Raw genomic sequence first — 16,227 nt, 5'->3', positions numbered from 1 at the left:
ATCCAAGCAAAGGCTTCAAATGGGAACTGAGGGCAATTATCCCCCTCCTCCTTGCCCTGTCTGGGACTTGTGGCTACCATCAGCACCACTTGAAAGAGGCTGCAGCTGCAAAAGACTTGGCTGCATCCCCATGCTGGCTCTGGGAGGCTCAGCCCCAAAGGCTCTGCAGCACAGGGGGTCTGAGCTCGCCAGAGGGGCAAGGGAAGGTGCCTCTGACCCCCAGAGCCTGAGGCTGGCCACCCTCAGCACAAGGCAGAGGGACATGGCTGCAGCACACAGAGCCGGCGTGGTCCCCTCTGGCTGCCCCTGCAGGAAGGAGTCAGTGCAGAGCACCATGGGCAGCCACAGGGGCCAGCTCTGAGGGAGGGCTGTGAACGACACCAGCACCACCTGAGGAGCACAAGCCCCCAGCACAGCTCCTGGAGGAGCAGCTGGGTGAAGGTACAAGCACTGGAAGGGGTGTGGGTGGCTTTGTGACTCCAGCCACAGTGGTGAGGAGACGATGGGGGGACCCCAGCCCCAGGGGAAGCCCAGAGGGGATGGAAAAGGGCATGGGAACATGGCCTGGAGCAGGGACCCCTTGCAGGGACCCTCAGGCTGTGACTGTGTAACCTCAGCTCACCCCACATCCTGTGGGACAGAATACTCAAAAACATTAAGGCTCGCAGCAGCAGATGAGCTGATTCAAGCACAAAGAAGGCTAAATTAAATAGTTCACCCCGCTTTATTACTCCCATGGACAAGAGACCCTTCTCAGAAAGAGGGTCACATTTAAGTCTCAGGCAAAACAAGCCGTGAACACCAGAGGTGGCATCACAAAAGTGGCCCAGAGGACAACTGATGTCCTATTCTCACAGCTAGAGGACACAACTAGTCCTGGCCTTGCTCCACCTCCCTCACCCTGGCACTCCGTTGATCCCTGCTCCATCACAGAGCAGCAGGCACAAGGGTAGAGCAGGGATCCATGCCTTGCAGTGAGCTTCAAGTCAAGATCAACCTCAAAGAGAGGAGCTGAATGGGACACACAGCACTGGACACATAAAAACCACAAATAAGAAAGGAACCGGTCTGCACGGTGCTCAGGGCAGGGCAGGTCCAGCACCTTCTGCCCAGCTCAGTGCATTGTGCTCCAGCATCATGCCAGGAGAGGCAGGAAACAATCCTGTAGAGAAAGGTCCTGGTCTTGGAGCTACAAAGGGCCAGATTTGTGCTACATGGGAATTCACAAGGATCTCCTATGAAAGTACCATAAATATCAAGTACCAAGCCACAGTGGAAGACATCATTCAGCTCAAGCATCATCACTGAGCTGGGTGTGAAGAAGAGGTATCCTGAAATGCACCAGTCTAACAGGACCCATGCTTAGACCACCCCACCCTCCCAAGAGACCTGGAGGAAGGTGCAGTTCATACTCAGGATGTTGCCCCAGGAATCCAGCATCCACCACCAGGACAGGCAAAGCTGCCATTTCTCCACTTGGAGATATGCAAAGGAAAGAGCCCATCAGCACCCACTCCATCGCTCAGTTCATCACAAAACCCTACCCTGAAGCCTCCTCAGAAGTCAGGCTTGTGTTAGCATCCTCCTGCTGCAGGACTTCCCCTTTCCTTTTAAAGTCATCATGGAAAAAAAAACCCAACAAAGTCTGGCAGTCATAAGAATCCATTTGCCGGGTCAAGGCAGACCAAAGGACTTGGAAGCGTCTGCCTCAATCTGCAAAGAGCCTGGAACAGCAGCTCAGACGTACGGGCTACCTCGTTCGAGTCTATGGCTCATGAGCTACAGGAGCCTGCACACATGTAAACAGAGACTATGGCATCACTACTGCAATTGGGAAGAGGGATTGCACCAGAGGAGCATCAGCTCAGGCGCTGCTCTGGCCCAGGACAGTGTCACTGGCAGGCAGAACTCAGGCAGCAGAGGGGCCAGGTAGGCCCCATCGGATTTTCAATTTGTCTTCCAACAGCAGCACAAGCAGGGGTCAGGCCACCCCCTCCAACAGCCATGCTTGCCTGGAGGTGCCAGCAGGAGTGTTGAAGATACATGCTCTTTTTAGGACAGCAGCCAAAATTCAGCCCAAGTGAGGCCAAGGGCACAGCAGCTCCCCCCCCACAGGCAGTGGCCATTTCCTCCAGCACATCAGGGACCCGGGGCTGGGGCACGATCTCTGAAGTCCCCTTAGAGATGGGAAAGGAGCAGCTTGAGAGCAGCACAGCTGAAAAGCCCAGCGGCAAAGCAGTGCAGGGACGCTCCCAGGTGGGGCCAAGGAAGTTCCAAGGGGTTCCTGGATTCCTCCTACAAAGATGCCACCAGCAGTTCCGGACATCAGGATAAAACACCTGGAGCAACGGATGTGGTGGGTTTGGGGCAAAAGTCTCATGAAACCCCCAGGAAAGCTTGAGGCCGGGGAGGTGGGAGCTGGGTGCTAGATGAAGGTGGAGTCCAGCTGGCTTGTCTCATGGTTATTGCGGGCATGAGCCTCAAAGAGCTGCTTGATCAGGGCAGATTTCTCCTGCTCCAACTGGGTGATGCGCTCGCTCTTGTCAGTCACCTCCTGCGTGGGGCAGAGGAAAATGCTGTTCAGGAGGAGAACACCACCATCTGCTGTGCTGCAGGTGCTGGGATGTGAACCCCAGCAGTGAGCATGGCCCCGACTTCCCCAGCAGCCCTGCTCACAGATGACGGCTGCAACATCTGCACTCTCTGTGACCTCCATTTATTCCATTCCTGCCCATGGACCATCACCCAGCAAACATCTGGACACAGCTGCATGACAGAGGGTCTCCATGTGCAACCCATGTGCCCTTCTCTGAGATGGCCAAGGTTGGCCAAGCTGAAGGAACACTTTCCACTGCCTTGTATTCCTTCTGTCCATCTCATTCCCCCCTCCTCTCCCAGCCCCCCTCCTTAGAATCTCCTTCCCTTTCTCACCCCTCACCTTGGTGAGAAGCCGGTTTTGCTCCTTCAGCATGTTGATGGCTTGCTGGGAGCCTGCTGAGGCTGGGGACACCACAGGGACCAGCCTGCTCAGAGCTGAGGAGGGGTTTGCTGGCTGCAGAAAAGATGAAGGGAAGGGATGAGACATTGAGCCTCCTTCCCAGAGGCCCACCCCAGCCCTTCTCCAAAGCCAGAATCTGTTTCTGTGGCACACAGGGAACTGAGAGAAGCCCAGCACAGGATTAAGATCCCAGCACAGGATCTCAGGCAGGCAGGCAGACATGGAAAGCATTTCTGCCAGGAGCCCAGTGGGACAGTCAGCTCAGCAGGATTGTTTCCTTATTCACTTGACAATGTCTACACCTTTTTTTGGATTTGCTTTAGCCTCCCGTATACCTTGAGCATCCTCAGCCCAGCTGGGGCCTGGCTGTGCTGTCCTCTGGGCCATTCCCATCCCTCCTCTTGCCCACAGAGCCAAGTCACCTCCCCAGAGCCCAGGAGGCAGCCCCGATGTCAGCCCAGCCACCACAGCGGGGGATGACAAGGATCTTGGGAGGACAAGGACAAAAGGGACATGAGCTTGGGACCCGACACAGGACGAGCCCCAAGCTCACGCAAACAAAGGTGCTGATGTGGTGCTCTCACCTTGCCAGCAGTGGACAGGAGGTCACCCAGGCAGCGGTTTACTTCCTGCAGCTTGGGGACCAGGCGCCCCAAGTGGCTTTGGCTGCCCTCTGTTGGAAAGTCCTGGGAGATGGGGAGGAAGAAGAGGCTGGGGGTTACTATGGAGCTGGCTCCAGGTCCAGCCAAGTCCCAGCCCACTTCTCCAAACCCACAGAGCAGCCCCAAACCCTCCCAAGCAAGTGGGCACCTCAAGAACAAGTCCCATACTCACCGCACTGGTTTTGTTCTTCCCCAGAAGCCTCTGGCGTTCCTGCATGAACTGGATGTGCTGGTGGTACCACTCCCAGGCACACTCGACCAGCTCCAGACCCTGCAGCAGGAAATCCTTCTCCTGTTCCAGCTCCTTCATGTGCTTCAGCTGCATGACAGAGGATGCAGATGTGTCATCCTGTTTCCACCAAGGCCTTGTCAAGCCCCAGGAGCTAGTTTCATAAGGCACAGGGATGAAGATACAGTCTCAGCTCCTTTCCCCATTAAAGACTATAGAGGAGTGGGCTGATGGCTGCTACCTGATGCTGCTTCAGAAGAAGAGCTCTCTGGTTTGGAAGAACAACTGAGGCAGGTGAAGGACAATCAGGCCATCTCTACCCTCTTGCTCCCCACTGACGAAGCAGGTTTCTCCACCTCATATTTATTCAGTGACACAAGAGCAGGGCCTACAGCCACTTCCCAACACTGTGAACCTCAGCCAGCAGCACAAACACACCCGGCTTTGGGTGAGCAGTAAAGACCCAAGCTAGATGTGCAGACTGGAAGCTGCACTCTACACCCCAGGCACCTCTGAGCAGAGCACAGCATGCCTTTCTGCTGAGTGTCTCTGCTGGTCTTTCAGGTTCAAGCACAAGCATCACCTGGAGAGGATGTGGGGACTTTCATACACCCAGAGAGCTGCTACTTGGGTGTCTGGGGCTCCTGTCCACAGACAAGCCCCTGGGACATGCAGAGCAGGCGCAGCCTACAGCCAAAGCTGCTGTAGGACAGGCAGCCCAGCTCCTCGACCAAGAGCAGAGCTGGAGCAGGGGTCTGTGCCACAGGGGATGCAGGGACCCTGCTCCACTGCCACCTTCTTCTGCTGCCCCTCAGCACTGCGCTGCCACTGGCAACTGCAGAGGTGGTGGGACAAGAAGGGACATCCTGAGAAACAGAGCAACTGGTGCAGCAACCCTTTCATCAGCCATCACTCAGTGAGCCCAGGGCTCCTGCTCCCCTTCCCCTGAGCAATGCTGCCCTGTTCCACTGGCCCCTGCCCCCCTGTCTCCATGCCAAGAGTATGGGGAGCTGACTGCCTTGCTGCCTCTGTTGTGTCCTCTGCCACAACACAGCCTGGCTTCCACTGCCCATAGCACAGACTGGGCTCCAGGAGAACCTCCTCCAGGCAGCAGTGGGATTTTGATCACCCAGAAGCTGCTGGATGCTCAGGAACCTCTCCTGCTGCTTTGGACAGCATCTTGAGAGGGGTGATTCAGCTCAGAAGTGGCCCTGAACAGATCATAGAAACACAGAATGGTGAAGAGCTGGAAGGGACCTTAAAGCTCCTCCAGTTCCAACCACCTACCAGGGGCAGGGACACCTTCCACTAGAGCAGCTTGCTCCAAGCCCCTGTGTCCAACCTGGCCTTGAACACTGCCAGGGATGGGGCAGCCACAGCTTCTGTGGGCACCCTGTGCCAGCGCCTCAGCACCCTCACAGGGAAGAGCTTCTGCCTAAGAGCTCATCTCAGTCTCCCCTCGGGCAGGTTAAAGCCATTCCCCTTGGCCTGTCCCTACAGGCCCTTGTCCCTACCCTGGAGACATGTGAGACCACACCAAGACCTTCCTCAGGCCACTAGCACTTCCCATCCCCACTGCCAGCCCTGAAGCGCCTCAAGTGCCCCACACCAGCCTCCTCCCCACCTGGATGGACAGACTGACCAAAGGGGACATACCCAGAGGAAGAAGCGCAGAGCCTTGATGCTACGCAGGCTGTTGCTGAGGGGCATGAAGAAGGTGCTGTATGTGACAAGGACTCTCACCCAGCTTGCGCTGCAGGCAGCCACCACCTGGCCTGCTCCAGTCCCACCAGGCTTGCTGGCCAGTTTGGAGACTGGAGGAAGAGGCAGCATCCCACAGAGCAGTGAAACACCACCAGGGACAGAGGGCATCTCTCTAAGGATGGGAAGTTCTGGGGCAGTGGCAGCTTCTGGGGCAGGAAGAAGACAGAGCGCTGCACTTGGCTGCTGCTGCCCAGGGTAGGAGGGGAAGGGACAGTGCTGTACGCTGGGCTGCAGACAAATGGAAGCGCTCAGCCTCATACAGAACATCTCATCCAGCCACCCCTGTGGCCATGGAGAAATGAGGCCGATCAATGATGGTCTGGCTGAGAACAGCAGCTAAGCAGACACCAGCAGTGGTGGTGCAAAGGGTCCTGGGCTGCAGTACAGCCCCACACCTCTGCTGCTGCTGCTGCTGCTTGGGATGAACCAACCCTGGTGCACCTAAGAGTGCTGGATGGATACCAGTATTCCCAACCTCCATTAGGCACTAGACAAATCAGCCTAATCACACCTGAGAGCTTTGTGTCTTCTGGGGCCTAACATACTCCAGCATGGGGAAGAAGGGAAGAAAGGCAGAGGGACTCCTTCCTACTGCTTCCCCAACAGCCTGGGAAAACAGGCAAGCCAGAGCTCAAGGCAGTGGTGGGCTCCAGCCTGGAGCTGTACTCACAGGGAAAAGCCTTGCCAGGGAAAGGAGGAACCTTCCACTATCCAAAACAGTAACTTCCAGCCACCAAAACCCAGAGAATCAGTCCCATCCCAGACACACACACACCCCTACATAACTCCTTGCCAGGACCTCTCATTAGAGACCTCCTCAGCCCAAGAGCACCCCAACCCTTTGCATGGCTGCAGGCCCAACAAACCATGAGTGTGCACAAGCCCCTTCTCCTCAGGCCAGGCTCTACAGCACGTTATGTCCCCCAGGGCCAGGCCAGGCTGTAATCAATGCTGCCCAAGCCACTGGTCAGCCCCACTGGGCTCAGGGTGACACCAGGGTGCAAGGAGTGGAAGCGCAGAGGTGACAGCAGCACCTCTGACACCAGCCAGAGCTCATCCCGCCAGTCACGCACTCATCCTGCAGGCTGGGTCCTGGCTCTCATCCCAGGAAAAATCAGCTTGAGCTTGTGGACAACATGCCCAGGCAGCTCCTCCATCCCATTTCAGAGCAGTGCAGATCCCTTCATCCAGGGATTCTGATCCAAGCCTCTCCACACATGCATGGAGAGGAAGGCAGAGCCCTCCATGCTGGGCTGCCCAGCTAAATTCAGTGCTGATTTTTCTGCATTACTGGCAAACAACCTCTCAGGAGCCACGAGAATCTGCATGCTTGAGCTCCAACCTTCAGAGCACAAGCGGTGGGAGACCCAGCCCAGCACCACCACTTGCCAGCACAGAGCATACCTGACCTCCACTGAGTACTTGAGGGGCCCAGAGATGCACCTGCTCCTACACCTACATGTTTGCTTTTCCCTTCCCGGGATTTTGCCCACTGGTAGGCACCTGTGCAGTCAAATGCTGGCTCCACAGACTGACCTCACTCCAGGAGAAGGCAGGGGAACACATGCCTCTGGCCCTGTCTGGCACGATTCAGGATGGAAAGCACCTCAGAAGCAACAGCAGGACCTCCACATACATCAACAGAGCTTTGTATGCCCAATATCAGGATCTGCCCAACACCCCACAGTTCACACATGCAGGACTGGGCAGTGGGGAGCCACAGCCCAGAGCTGGTGTCAGTGGTGAGGGACCCTGTGACCCACCTTTCCACAGGGACCAGGACTTCCCCAAGGTCTGTGAGTGTGCTGAGGCGCTGGCACAGGGTGCCCAGAGAAGCTGTGGCTGCCCCATCCCTGGCAGTGTTCAAGGCCAGGTTGGACACAGGGGCTTGGAGCAAGCTGCTCTAGTGGAAGGAGTCCCTGCCCGTGGCAGGGGACTGGAACTGGATGAGCTTTAAGCTCCCTTCAACCCAAACCGGTCTGGGATTCTATGATATGACCAAGGTCCCCTTCACTGGAGCCTGTGGCAGGACTGTCCCCTTACCATGCTGAAGTCCACGCCATTGGTGATGGTGTGTCTCCGATGTTCTGCACGTCCTCTCTGATGCCTCCGAGCATCCCCAGCCCCTGGATGGCCACTGTCTCCCTGGGACTGCCCAGCAGCTTTAGCATCACCACCTGTAACAAAGGAAAGCATAAGGCCACCAGCTGCTATCTGCAGCATGGCCTTGCAGACATGGCAGGGAGCAGCTGAGCAAAGCACCAGACCAGGTGCCTGCTTGCAGGCAGAGCAGGCTTCAGCAGCAACTTATTTGGCTGTGCCAGGTTGGCAACACACCTTGGTCATCTGCAAAAAGCAGACAGCTTCCAGGAAATGCTGTTTCAGTCCTAGCACAGGCAATTAAACCATTACCAACACGGGCTACCCTTGTCCTGTCCTCATGAGACCCCTGGCTCCCACTCAGTGGCACAGGCTCTGCCCAGAATCTGACTCCTGAAGGCATCTCCTGCTTGGTGATGGGCTTGGCCATGCAGACATTCTCTCCCCAAAGCCTGTGCCTGTGGCCTAACCATGAGTAAATCAGGCTGTAGGTTTTCCAAAATGTTATTCAAATCCCAGCATCCCACCCTGCAAAAGACTGATCTCTTACAAACACGACACTGGTGCAAATCCAGGCATGACCTTTCTGCAGGTTTTCATACTGGCACGTTTCAGGCTAGATCAGCCACCTCCTGCCCATGTTGCCTGTTTGCCCAAGCAGGTATTGGCTGGGCACCTGCAGCAGAGTCAGTACAAGCCCCACATCACCCACCTTGGGGAACTCACCAGGAACAAAGCCCTGCAGCATGGCCAAGGCCAGCTCAGAGCCTGGTTCTGGCCAAGCACCGCCCCAAACCACGGCACCAGAGCAGCCAGCACCATCTTGACATGCCTGGGCAGCGAGTGCTCCACCTCCCTTTGTGCCAGCTCCAGGCAGACCCTGTCTTGTATCCAGCCCTTGCTGCTGCAGACACCTCTCCTTGAGAGTCTCTTTCCCAGGCTGGCCATGGCACAAGAGCAGCAGAGAGGCAGGCGAGCAGCACGGAGGCAGGCAAGCGACGGCAGGCAGAGACAGCCAGGGAACACGCCTCCTCCTCAGGACTGCTGCCCACCTATCTCCCAGACACCCTTACCCATCACCACATCTTCTCCCCCATGCAGGCTCCCAGGCACCAGCGCTGCCTGGCACAGGTCCAGTGTGTTCTCTGCTGCATGGGCACAAAAGGCAGCAGGTACCAGGACAGGGCAAGTAGCATTCTCCAGGCTGGCACCCACAGCCCACAGCTCCACAAGGCTCCTCAGCCAAGCACATGGACACAATGAAAGAGGGATACAGAGCAGGAAAGGACAGCACTGGGCACAGAACCACTCTCTTTCACCTTGAAGGCAATGAGGTCTAGGAGAGCTGCACCATACCGGGGCTGTCTGTACTGCCAGTTTCAGCAAGAGGAGTTGGACCCTGGCTTAAGGGGCAACAGGCCACGCTACACAAGTGCCCTGCTCAGCCTGTCATGCTGTGTCTCTGAGGAAAGAAGCTACTGTGGCATGGGAAAAATCCTCTTCTGGTTTACCATGGCATCCTGCTTCTCCTACCAGCAAGAGCATCATCATAGACAGGTCTCCAGCATGTCAATAAACAGTCTTTGCTGTCACCCATGTTGTTTTTGTTTCATACCCCCATATCACCTAGCAAGACCACTGCAAATACACGCATGCTCTCCTAGCAGACCTGTAGCACATCCTGTTTGGGAAGCTGAGGAACAGCCCCGAAACTAGAGCTAGCTTCAACAGGCAGAATCCCAAAGCAAAGCTAGGAACACCTTTGGGAAACATGTTAAAAAGGTTTTCATGGCTGTTAATTGGAAGCGCCAGGTTGAGCTGAGCTGAACCTGCAATAAGAAGGTGCTCCCTGGTCAAACAACTGAGCTCTGTGTACCTGAGCTGACAATGTAGTGGCTAAACCAGGACCCCTGCTAATGAGCTGAGATAATTTCATCTTTGGCAAAGAGCAGTTCCAGCTCACCAGAGCTGGATGAAATACAGCCTCTGCCACTGCAGGGCACAGGCCCAGCATTCTCCAGCCAAAGCAGGTGCCCAGGACCGAGCAGACACCTCATGGTCATTTACACATTTACATACCTATCCTTGGCAATGGACAGTAACTGCTCCCTACAAACCATCCCCTCCTGCCTGCAGGGGCCACCGACACTCCAGGCAGCTGACAGAGCCAGGCCACCCCAGCAGTGGGGGCCAGTGCTGTGCAGGGAGGAGGCAGCAGTGCCCAGGACACCACAGACATCCTGGGCGAGGCACATCCTAATCTGAACTTCCTCAGGTCTCAGCTCACAATGGAACCGCAACAGTAAAGACCCCAACACCAAGACACTTAGATGCTGCTGTGACAGGCCACCAGTAGTAGGGAAGCCATCACAGAGACTTTCCTGGCCAGCAACTTCTCCAGTATCAGCCTCACCGTCCCGGCAGATGTTGTTGGCTCCCCAGAGAGCCAACAATGGTGGCCAGCAGTGGTTCATGGGCTGCCCCAGCACTGCTGGGCTGATCACAGCCCCAGCCTCTGCCATCTTGCTGTGAGTCCATCCAAATCACCTCTGATGCAGGCAGATGTCCCTGGACCAGAAAGCAGAGCTGGGGTGGCATCCTGTGAGTACCCCCTTCCCCCAAAATGCAGGTTGGGAGACTTTCTTCAGACTGTGTAGTTGATGAGCACTGATCCACCATCTCGCTGCCCTTGGTTTGGTTCTTACAGAAACTACCTCAGACAGCTGAAGGCTCAGAGCAGCCTCAACCCCAAATGATAAGTTTAATGGAGACAGGTCTTTCGGGATCCACAGGCAGCTCTCGGCACATTTCTCCACAGCAAGAGCTGTGTCCTGCCACAGCAGCACTCAGCCTCGCAGCCTGGTGAGAATATCTACCCATTCATCCACACCTTGGGAAACCCTCGACAGTAGGAGGGAGCACTGGGCAGCTGTGCAGGATCCGGAGCTAAAAGAAACAGAATAACTGAGTTATGATGTTTGCTAAGCTGCTGAATCCAAGTGAGATTCCAGCCCTTTGCCAGAATAGGGCCCTGTGCTGCAGGAAGCTGGCAGCAAAGGCTGTGGCACAAACCCTACCTGCAGGCTCCAGACATCAGTATAACATCAGCTTACGGCGGGAAGATCCTCAGCAACCATGAAGCTGCTGTAATCACCTGCTCATTCCTTTCTAGGGCAGAGCTTTCCATTTGCTGTTTATTTACCAAGCAGGATTTTTGTTCAGGTTTTTCCAGATTTACTCTGTTGACAACAGAAGAACCAGCCTGCTTAATAATATTGCCCTAGACGAAGCTCCAGTAATTAGTCTGGAGGCAAAATGGAAGGCAGAGAACCTCAGCCACAGTTAAAGGCTTCTTCTCCACCCAACAGAAGAAAGGACTGGGAGGGAGCAGGGGAGAAGCAAAGGCAAATCAGCCTAACTTTCCCAAGGTTGAGGCAGTCATTGCGCTCCAGTGTTGAAATAACAAACACCAGCTCCTCACACAGACCTTCATGTCTGTAGATCTCAAAGCACTTCACAGATCATGGGCATGTAGGGACAGGCCAAGGGGAATGGCTTTAATCTGCCACAGGGGAGACTGAGATGAGCTCTTAGGCAGAAGCTCTTCCCTGTGAGGGTGCTGAGGCGCTGGCACAGGGTGCCCAGAGAAGCTGTGGCTGCCCCATCCCTGTCAGTGTTCAAGGGCAGGTTGGACACAGGGGCTTGGAGCAAACTGCTCTAGTGGAAGGTGTCCCTGCCCGTGGCAGGGGTTGGAACTTCATGAGCTTTAAGGTTCCTTCCAACACAAACCAGTCTGGGATTCCATGATTCTATCTAAAGAATTATTACCTGCATCAGATAAACCCAGAAGCCTGGTTTCCTGATGACATCACCTACTGACTAGCAACAAACTGAGATGCCAGTCAAATCACCTGCCCCTTGCCAGGGTCAGGGTCCCACTGGGGGTGGCAGACCCAGCACAGGGACTCCAAGAGCTCACAAGGACCTCAGGTGGCCTCTGCAGAGCCTGGCCATCAGGACACCACTGGGGGACAGCAAAGCACAATAAGGGGAGACCTTATGCCTTTCCGTACTTCAAAGGGGCCTATAAGAAAGATGGGGAGAGACCTTTGAGCAGGGCCTGTTGAGACAGGATGAGAGATGATGGATTTAAAATTGGGAGATTCAGGCTGGATGTGAAGAAGAAATTCTTTACAATGAACGACTGAATGGTGCAACACTGGCACAGGTTGCCCAGAGGTGGTAGATGCCCCATTCCTGGGGACATTCCAGGCCAGGCTGGATGTGGTTCTGAGAAACCTGATGTAGTTGAAGATGTCCCTGCTTATTGCAGGGGCGCTGGACTAGACAACCTTTGAAAGTCCCTTCCAACCCAAACCATTCTGTGATTCTATGATCTCTCTGATGCTACTTTCCCATTTAGCTATTTATTCTCATAATCAGTGCTGCGGCATTATCCAAACAAAAAAGGTGGATCAGGCTTTCCTATATTTTTGGTCCAAAACACAGATGAAATGGTGAACCCAGTGTCTGAGGGCACAGCACAGCACCCACTCAAGCTCACGGCTGCTCCGGTACTGGGGCTCCTGCTGACGCAGGCGACACTCCGAGATGACCATCGGCAGCACCAGAAGGTCACCGGCAGCCTCTACGCCGGGGACAACTGCGAACACGTTATGATAAAGCCCTTAATTTTTCCTGTCACTGCTATGAACAGACAGGCCCGCGTGAGGAGGGGTGCGAAGGGAAGGAAGCACGAACCCGAGGCAGGCGGAACGGCACTGGAGCCCAGGTCAGAATCATCGGTAACTTCTCGAGTTCGGCACCCGGCTCGCGGGTCCGAGGCGATGCTCAGGCCTCGCAGGAGCCTCAGTGTCACAGCCGCCCCCGCCCGATCCCCGCTCACCTCGGCCGCGGTGCTGGCCGTGCCCCGGCTCCCGCTGCCCGTTGCTCTTCCTGCGCCGCTCCTCGGCACAGCGCGGGCTCGGCGGCTTCTCCTCGCTCCGCCGCCCGCCGCTCTCCGCCGGGGGGTCAGCCCCGGGCAGGGAAGCGCGCAGCCCCAGGACGAACCTCTCGAAGGTGAGGTACCCGCTGGCCGGTGCCGCCCGCCGCAGCCCCTCCATCACCCCGGCGGGCAGCTCCCGGGCTTCCGCTCCCCGCCAGCGGGACTCGATCTCCCGTAGGTGCACGTAGCCGCGCCGCCGGTCATCCAGGATATCGAAGAGGGTGCGCAGGCTCTGCAGGAACGCCCGGGGAAGACCCTCGGTGCCGGCGGGGAGCGGCCGGTCTCCGCGCTCCAGGGCCATGGCCACCGCCGCTGCGGCTCTCGAGCGTTACTCGCCTCTCCGGCCCCGCGCTCCTATTGGTTGGTGGCGTTGGGTCCCGCGCTCTCATTGGCTGGTGGCGGCCGGTCGTGCTGGCCATTGGCTGAGGGGGAGGACGAAGGTTTTGAGTTCCGCGCGGTCCCCTCCCCACGCTCCATCGGGGAGAGGATCTGAGATGGGGAGGTCCCGCCCACCCATCCCGGTGCCGGCTCCGGGACCCGCCGGGAGGAGCCTCTGCCTGGCCCTCAGCACAGATCAAACCCCCGTTCCCCGCCCGGCAGAGCTGCACCGCTGCTCCCGTTGACCGGCAGAACTGCGGGAACCACTGCCCGCGCCCGACGGCAGCGAGTGCCTCTGCTGCCGGTGGCAATAAATAGAATCACAGAATCAACGAGGTTGGAAAAACCTTTGAGATCATGCAGTCCAACCATTCCCCAGCACTGCCAAGGCCACCACTAACCCATGGCACTGTGGGCGTCGTCTCCACGGTGTGTGAATGAACACTTGCAGGGACGGTGGCTCCAGCCCTGCCCTGGGCAGCCTGTTCCAATGCCTGAGCACCCTCTGGGGAAGGAATTGTTCCTCAGCTCCAGTCTAAACCTCCCCTGGCCAGTTTGAGGCCGTTTCCTCTTATTATTTGTTCCTTGGGAGTAGAGACCGCACCCCTCCTGGCTCCATCCTCCTTTCACATAGTTGTAGAGAGTGATAAGGTCCTTCCTGAGCTTTCTGAGGGTTTGCACTTCAAAGACACTGTAACCTTGCAGAAAGGAAAGCAGCTCTCTTAAGCAGAGATACTTGAACACCTTACATAGAATCACAGAGTCTCAGGCTGGTTTGGGTTGAAGGCACCTTAAAGCTCATGAAGTTCTAACTCTGCCACAGGCAGGGGCACCTTCCACTGGAGCAGCTTGCTCCAAGCCCCTGTGCCCAACCTGGCCTTGAACACTGCCAGGGATGGGGCAGCCACAGCTTCTCTGGACACCCTGTGCCAGCGCCTCAGCACCCTCACAGGGAAGAGCTTCTGCGGATGATCTCACCTCAGTCTCCCCTCGCCTGCTTGTCTTGACCATTTCTTTCCATAAATTTCAAGGACCTGTCCTACCTGTTTTGAGATCTCTGCTTGGCATAGTCGTGTCTGACTGAACAGGTTCACACCTGCTCAGGATACAGGGAGAAGGAACTGGTGCATCAGCCCTCCCCTTTCTGCTCCGGAAACAAGGCAGTGAATGTGATGCTGCTCAACTCTGATAGCATCAGCACATGGGCTGTTCTCAGCAAAAGATAAATCTTCAGGAAAAAGTTATTTAGGTTTCTCACACATTTGGACTTGATGGAAGAGCCAGGAATTCAATATGACTTTAATGTCTCTTGTTCAATTTCCCTGCCTGGCAGGTCCCACCAGGACCCAGCAGGAAAGCAAACAGACACCAAAAATAATTCCTGCAAAGTATTTCAGCCCAAATACTCTCACTCCTCCATGGGGTGCTTTCTGCTCCAGCAGCAGGGAGCAACTGCCCAGTGCAGCCCTGGTCTTACTCTGCTTTCCATAGCAAAGTGTCCTGGAAAGGCTGTTATGGGAGAGGCTCTCATCCTTGGTGTGAGCAGGTGAACAAGGTTTAGGAGATGTTGAAAATTCTTGGAAAAGTCTTCCCCCCCCCCGAATAGTTTATTTCAGGGCCGGCCCAGACTCTTCTGCTCAACAGCCATCTTTGTGTTGGGTTTGTTTTTAATCTAAACAACATAGTCATTCAGTTCTTCCTCCAAACTACTGGGAAGCACCAACTGCCAACTGCCATTCAAACCTCTCTCCCTGCTGGCCTGCAGGCACACTCACAGCTCCAGTGTGGTGGCACTCAGTATATCACTTTCCCTCTCTGGGAGGCCATGGAATTTCTGATGTTCCCAGGAAGGTGGTGGCAGGCCAGTGTGTCCACCAACCAGCCTTCCCACCCCTGGGAGGGGAGGTAACAGGAGCCACACCAAAAACCCTGCAGAGCACTGGAGGAACAGGTGGTGGAGACTGGGGCACCTTCCTACATGACACTGGCCAGCTACAGGTGATGCTGGGTGACTGTGGCAGTAGATGAAGCCCCATGCTGACTACAGGAGCATGTAGGGATTCACGTGTGAAGCTTGACTCTGCACAAGACACACAGTGATTGCAGCCATGGGGCTATGTTCAAGCAGATGTTTACAGAGGCCTGTAAGGACAGGTCAAGGGGAATGGCTTTAACCTGCCACAGGGGAGACTGAGATGAGCTCTTAGGCAGAAGCTCTTCCCTGTGAGGGTGCTGAGGCGCTGGCACAAGGTGCCCAGAGAAGCTGTGGCTGCCCCATCCCTGGCAGTGTTCAAGGCCAGGTTGGACACAGGGGCTTGGAGCAAGCTGCTCTAGTGGAAGGTGTCCCTGCCCGTGGCAGGGGGCTGGAACTGAATGAGATTTAAGGTCCCTTCCCACTCAAACTAATTTCGGGTTCTGTGTTGTTAACTTCTGCTGCTGCTTTCTTCTGGTGGAGAGCAAGGTCTGATGGACCAGGTGGACCAGCCAGCACAGCACAGCCCTCCTCTGTGTATTGTACTGACAGTCTCAACAGTGCTGCATCCAAAATGAGTTGGTCCTCGGGCAGTGCAGGTTACCAGACCATACCCAGGAACAGTTGGTCAGGGCTTGGTTAAGACCAGACCAGGAGCTGTGCACACAGCAGTCCAGATGCCAAGTTCTGGTGCTCCCACAGCTGTCCAATTCATTCAGCACAATTGCTGTTAAACTCTTCTTCCAGCCCCAGAGCCAAGGAGTGACAGGAATCAGTTCCAGTAGGGTACCAAAGTGTTAACCCAGAAACACATCTGTAAACCTTTGGGCAGAGGCTGAAGGTTGCAAGGGCCACGTGGTTGGGGAGACACAGCAGACCTTCCCTTGGAGGGCGGCTATCTTGTTTGATCTTCCCAGCTCTGCACTGACATCTCATTTTCCATCTTGCTGCTTGCAGGGCCTCCCGAGGACCTGCTCTGTTTGCTCTGGAGGGGGCCAGCTGCTTCTCATAAAGTTGCTTTTCTTTCCTCCCGACTGTTTTTCCCTGCAAAGGGCCTTGAGCAGGAAGTGTGGTGGCTGCCTGGTGGCTTACAGGCTGTCACGAGGGCTGGGAGAAGCT

General features: G+C 55.9%; 1 protein-coding gene across 1 annotated transcript; it reads right to left on the bottom strand.

Moving 5' to 3' along the window:
• Positions 1 to 705: 705 nt before the first annotated feature.
• On the bottom strand, positions 706 to 13,128 carry SAPCD2 (suppressor APC domain containing 2). The gene is made up of 6 exons (XM_061479639.1): positions 12,660 to 13,128; positions 7,697 to 7,830; positions 3,833 to 3,979; positions 3,583 to 3,684; positions 2,939 to 3,052; positions 706 to 2,554 (listed from the first exon to the last, which is right to left on the bottom strand). Exons 1-6 carry the CDS (start codon positions 13,057 to 13,059, stop codon positions 2,426 to 2,428), a joined length of 1,026 nt encoding a protein of 341 aa, XP_061335623.1. The 5' UTR covers positions 13,060 to 13,128; the 3' UTR covers positions 706 to 2,425.
• Between the last annotated feature and the right edge of the window lie 3,099 nt (positions 13,129 to 16,227).

This window comes from Pezoporus flaviventris, unplaced genomic scaffold (assembly GCF_033815535.1).
Source record: "Pezoporus flaviventris isolate CSIRO_AGI_PZ_B2104156 unplaced genomic scaffold, CSIRO_AGI_Pfla_v1 ptg000154l, whole genome shotgun sequence".
Lineage (NCBI taxonomy): Eukaryota > Metazoa > Chordata > Aves > Psittaciformes > Psittacidae > Pezoporus > Pezoporus flaviventris.
This window is presented reverse-complemented; position numbering and strand designations above follow the sequence as displayed.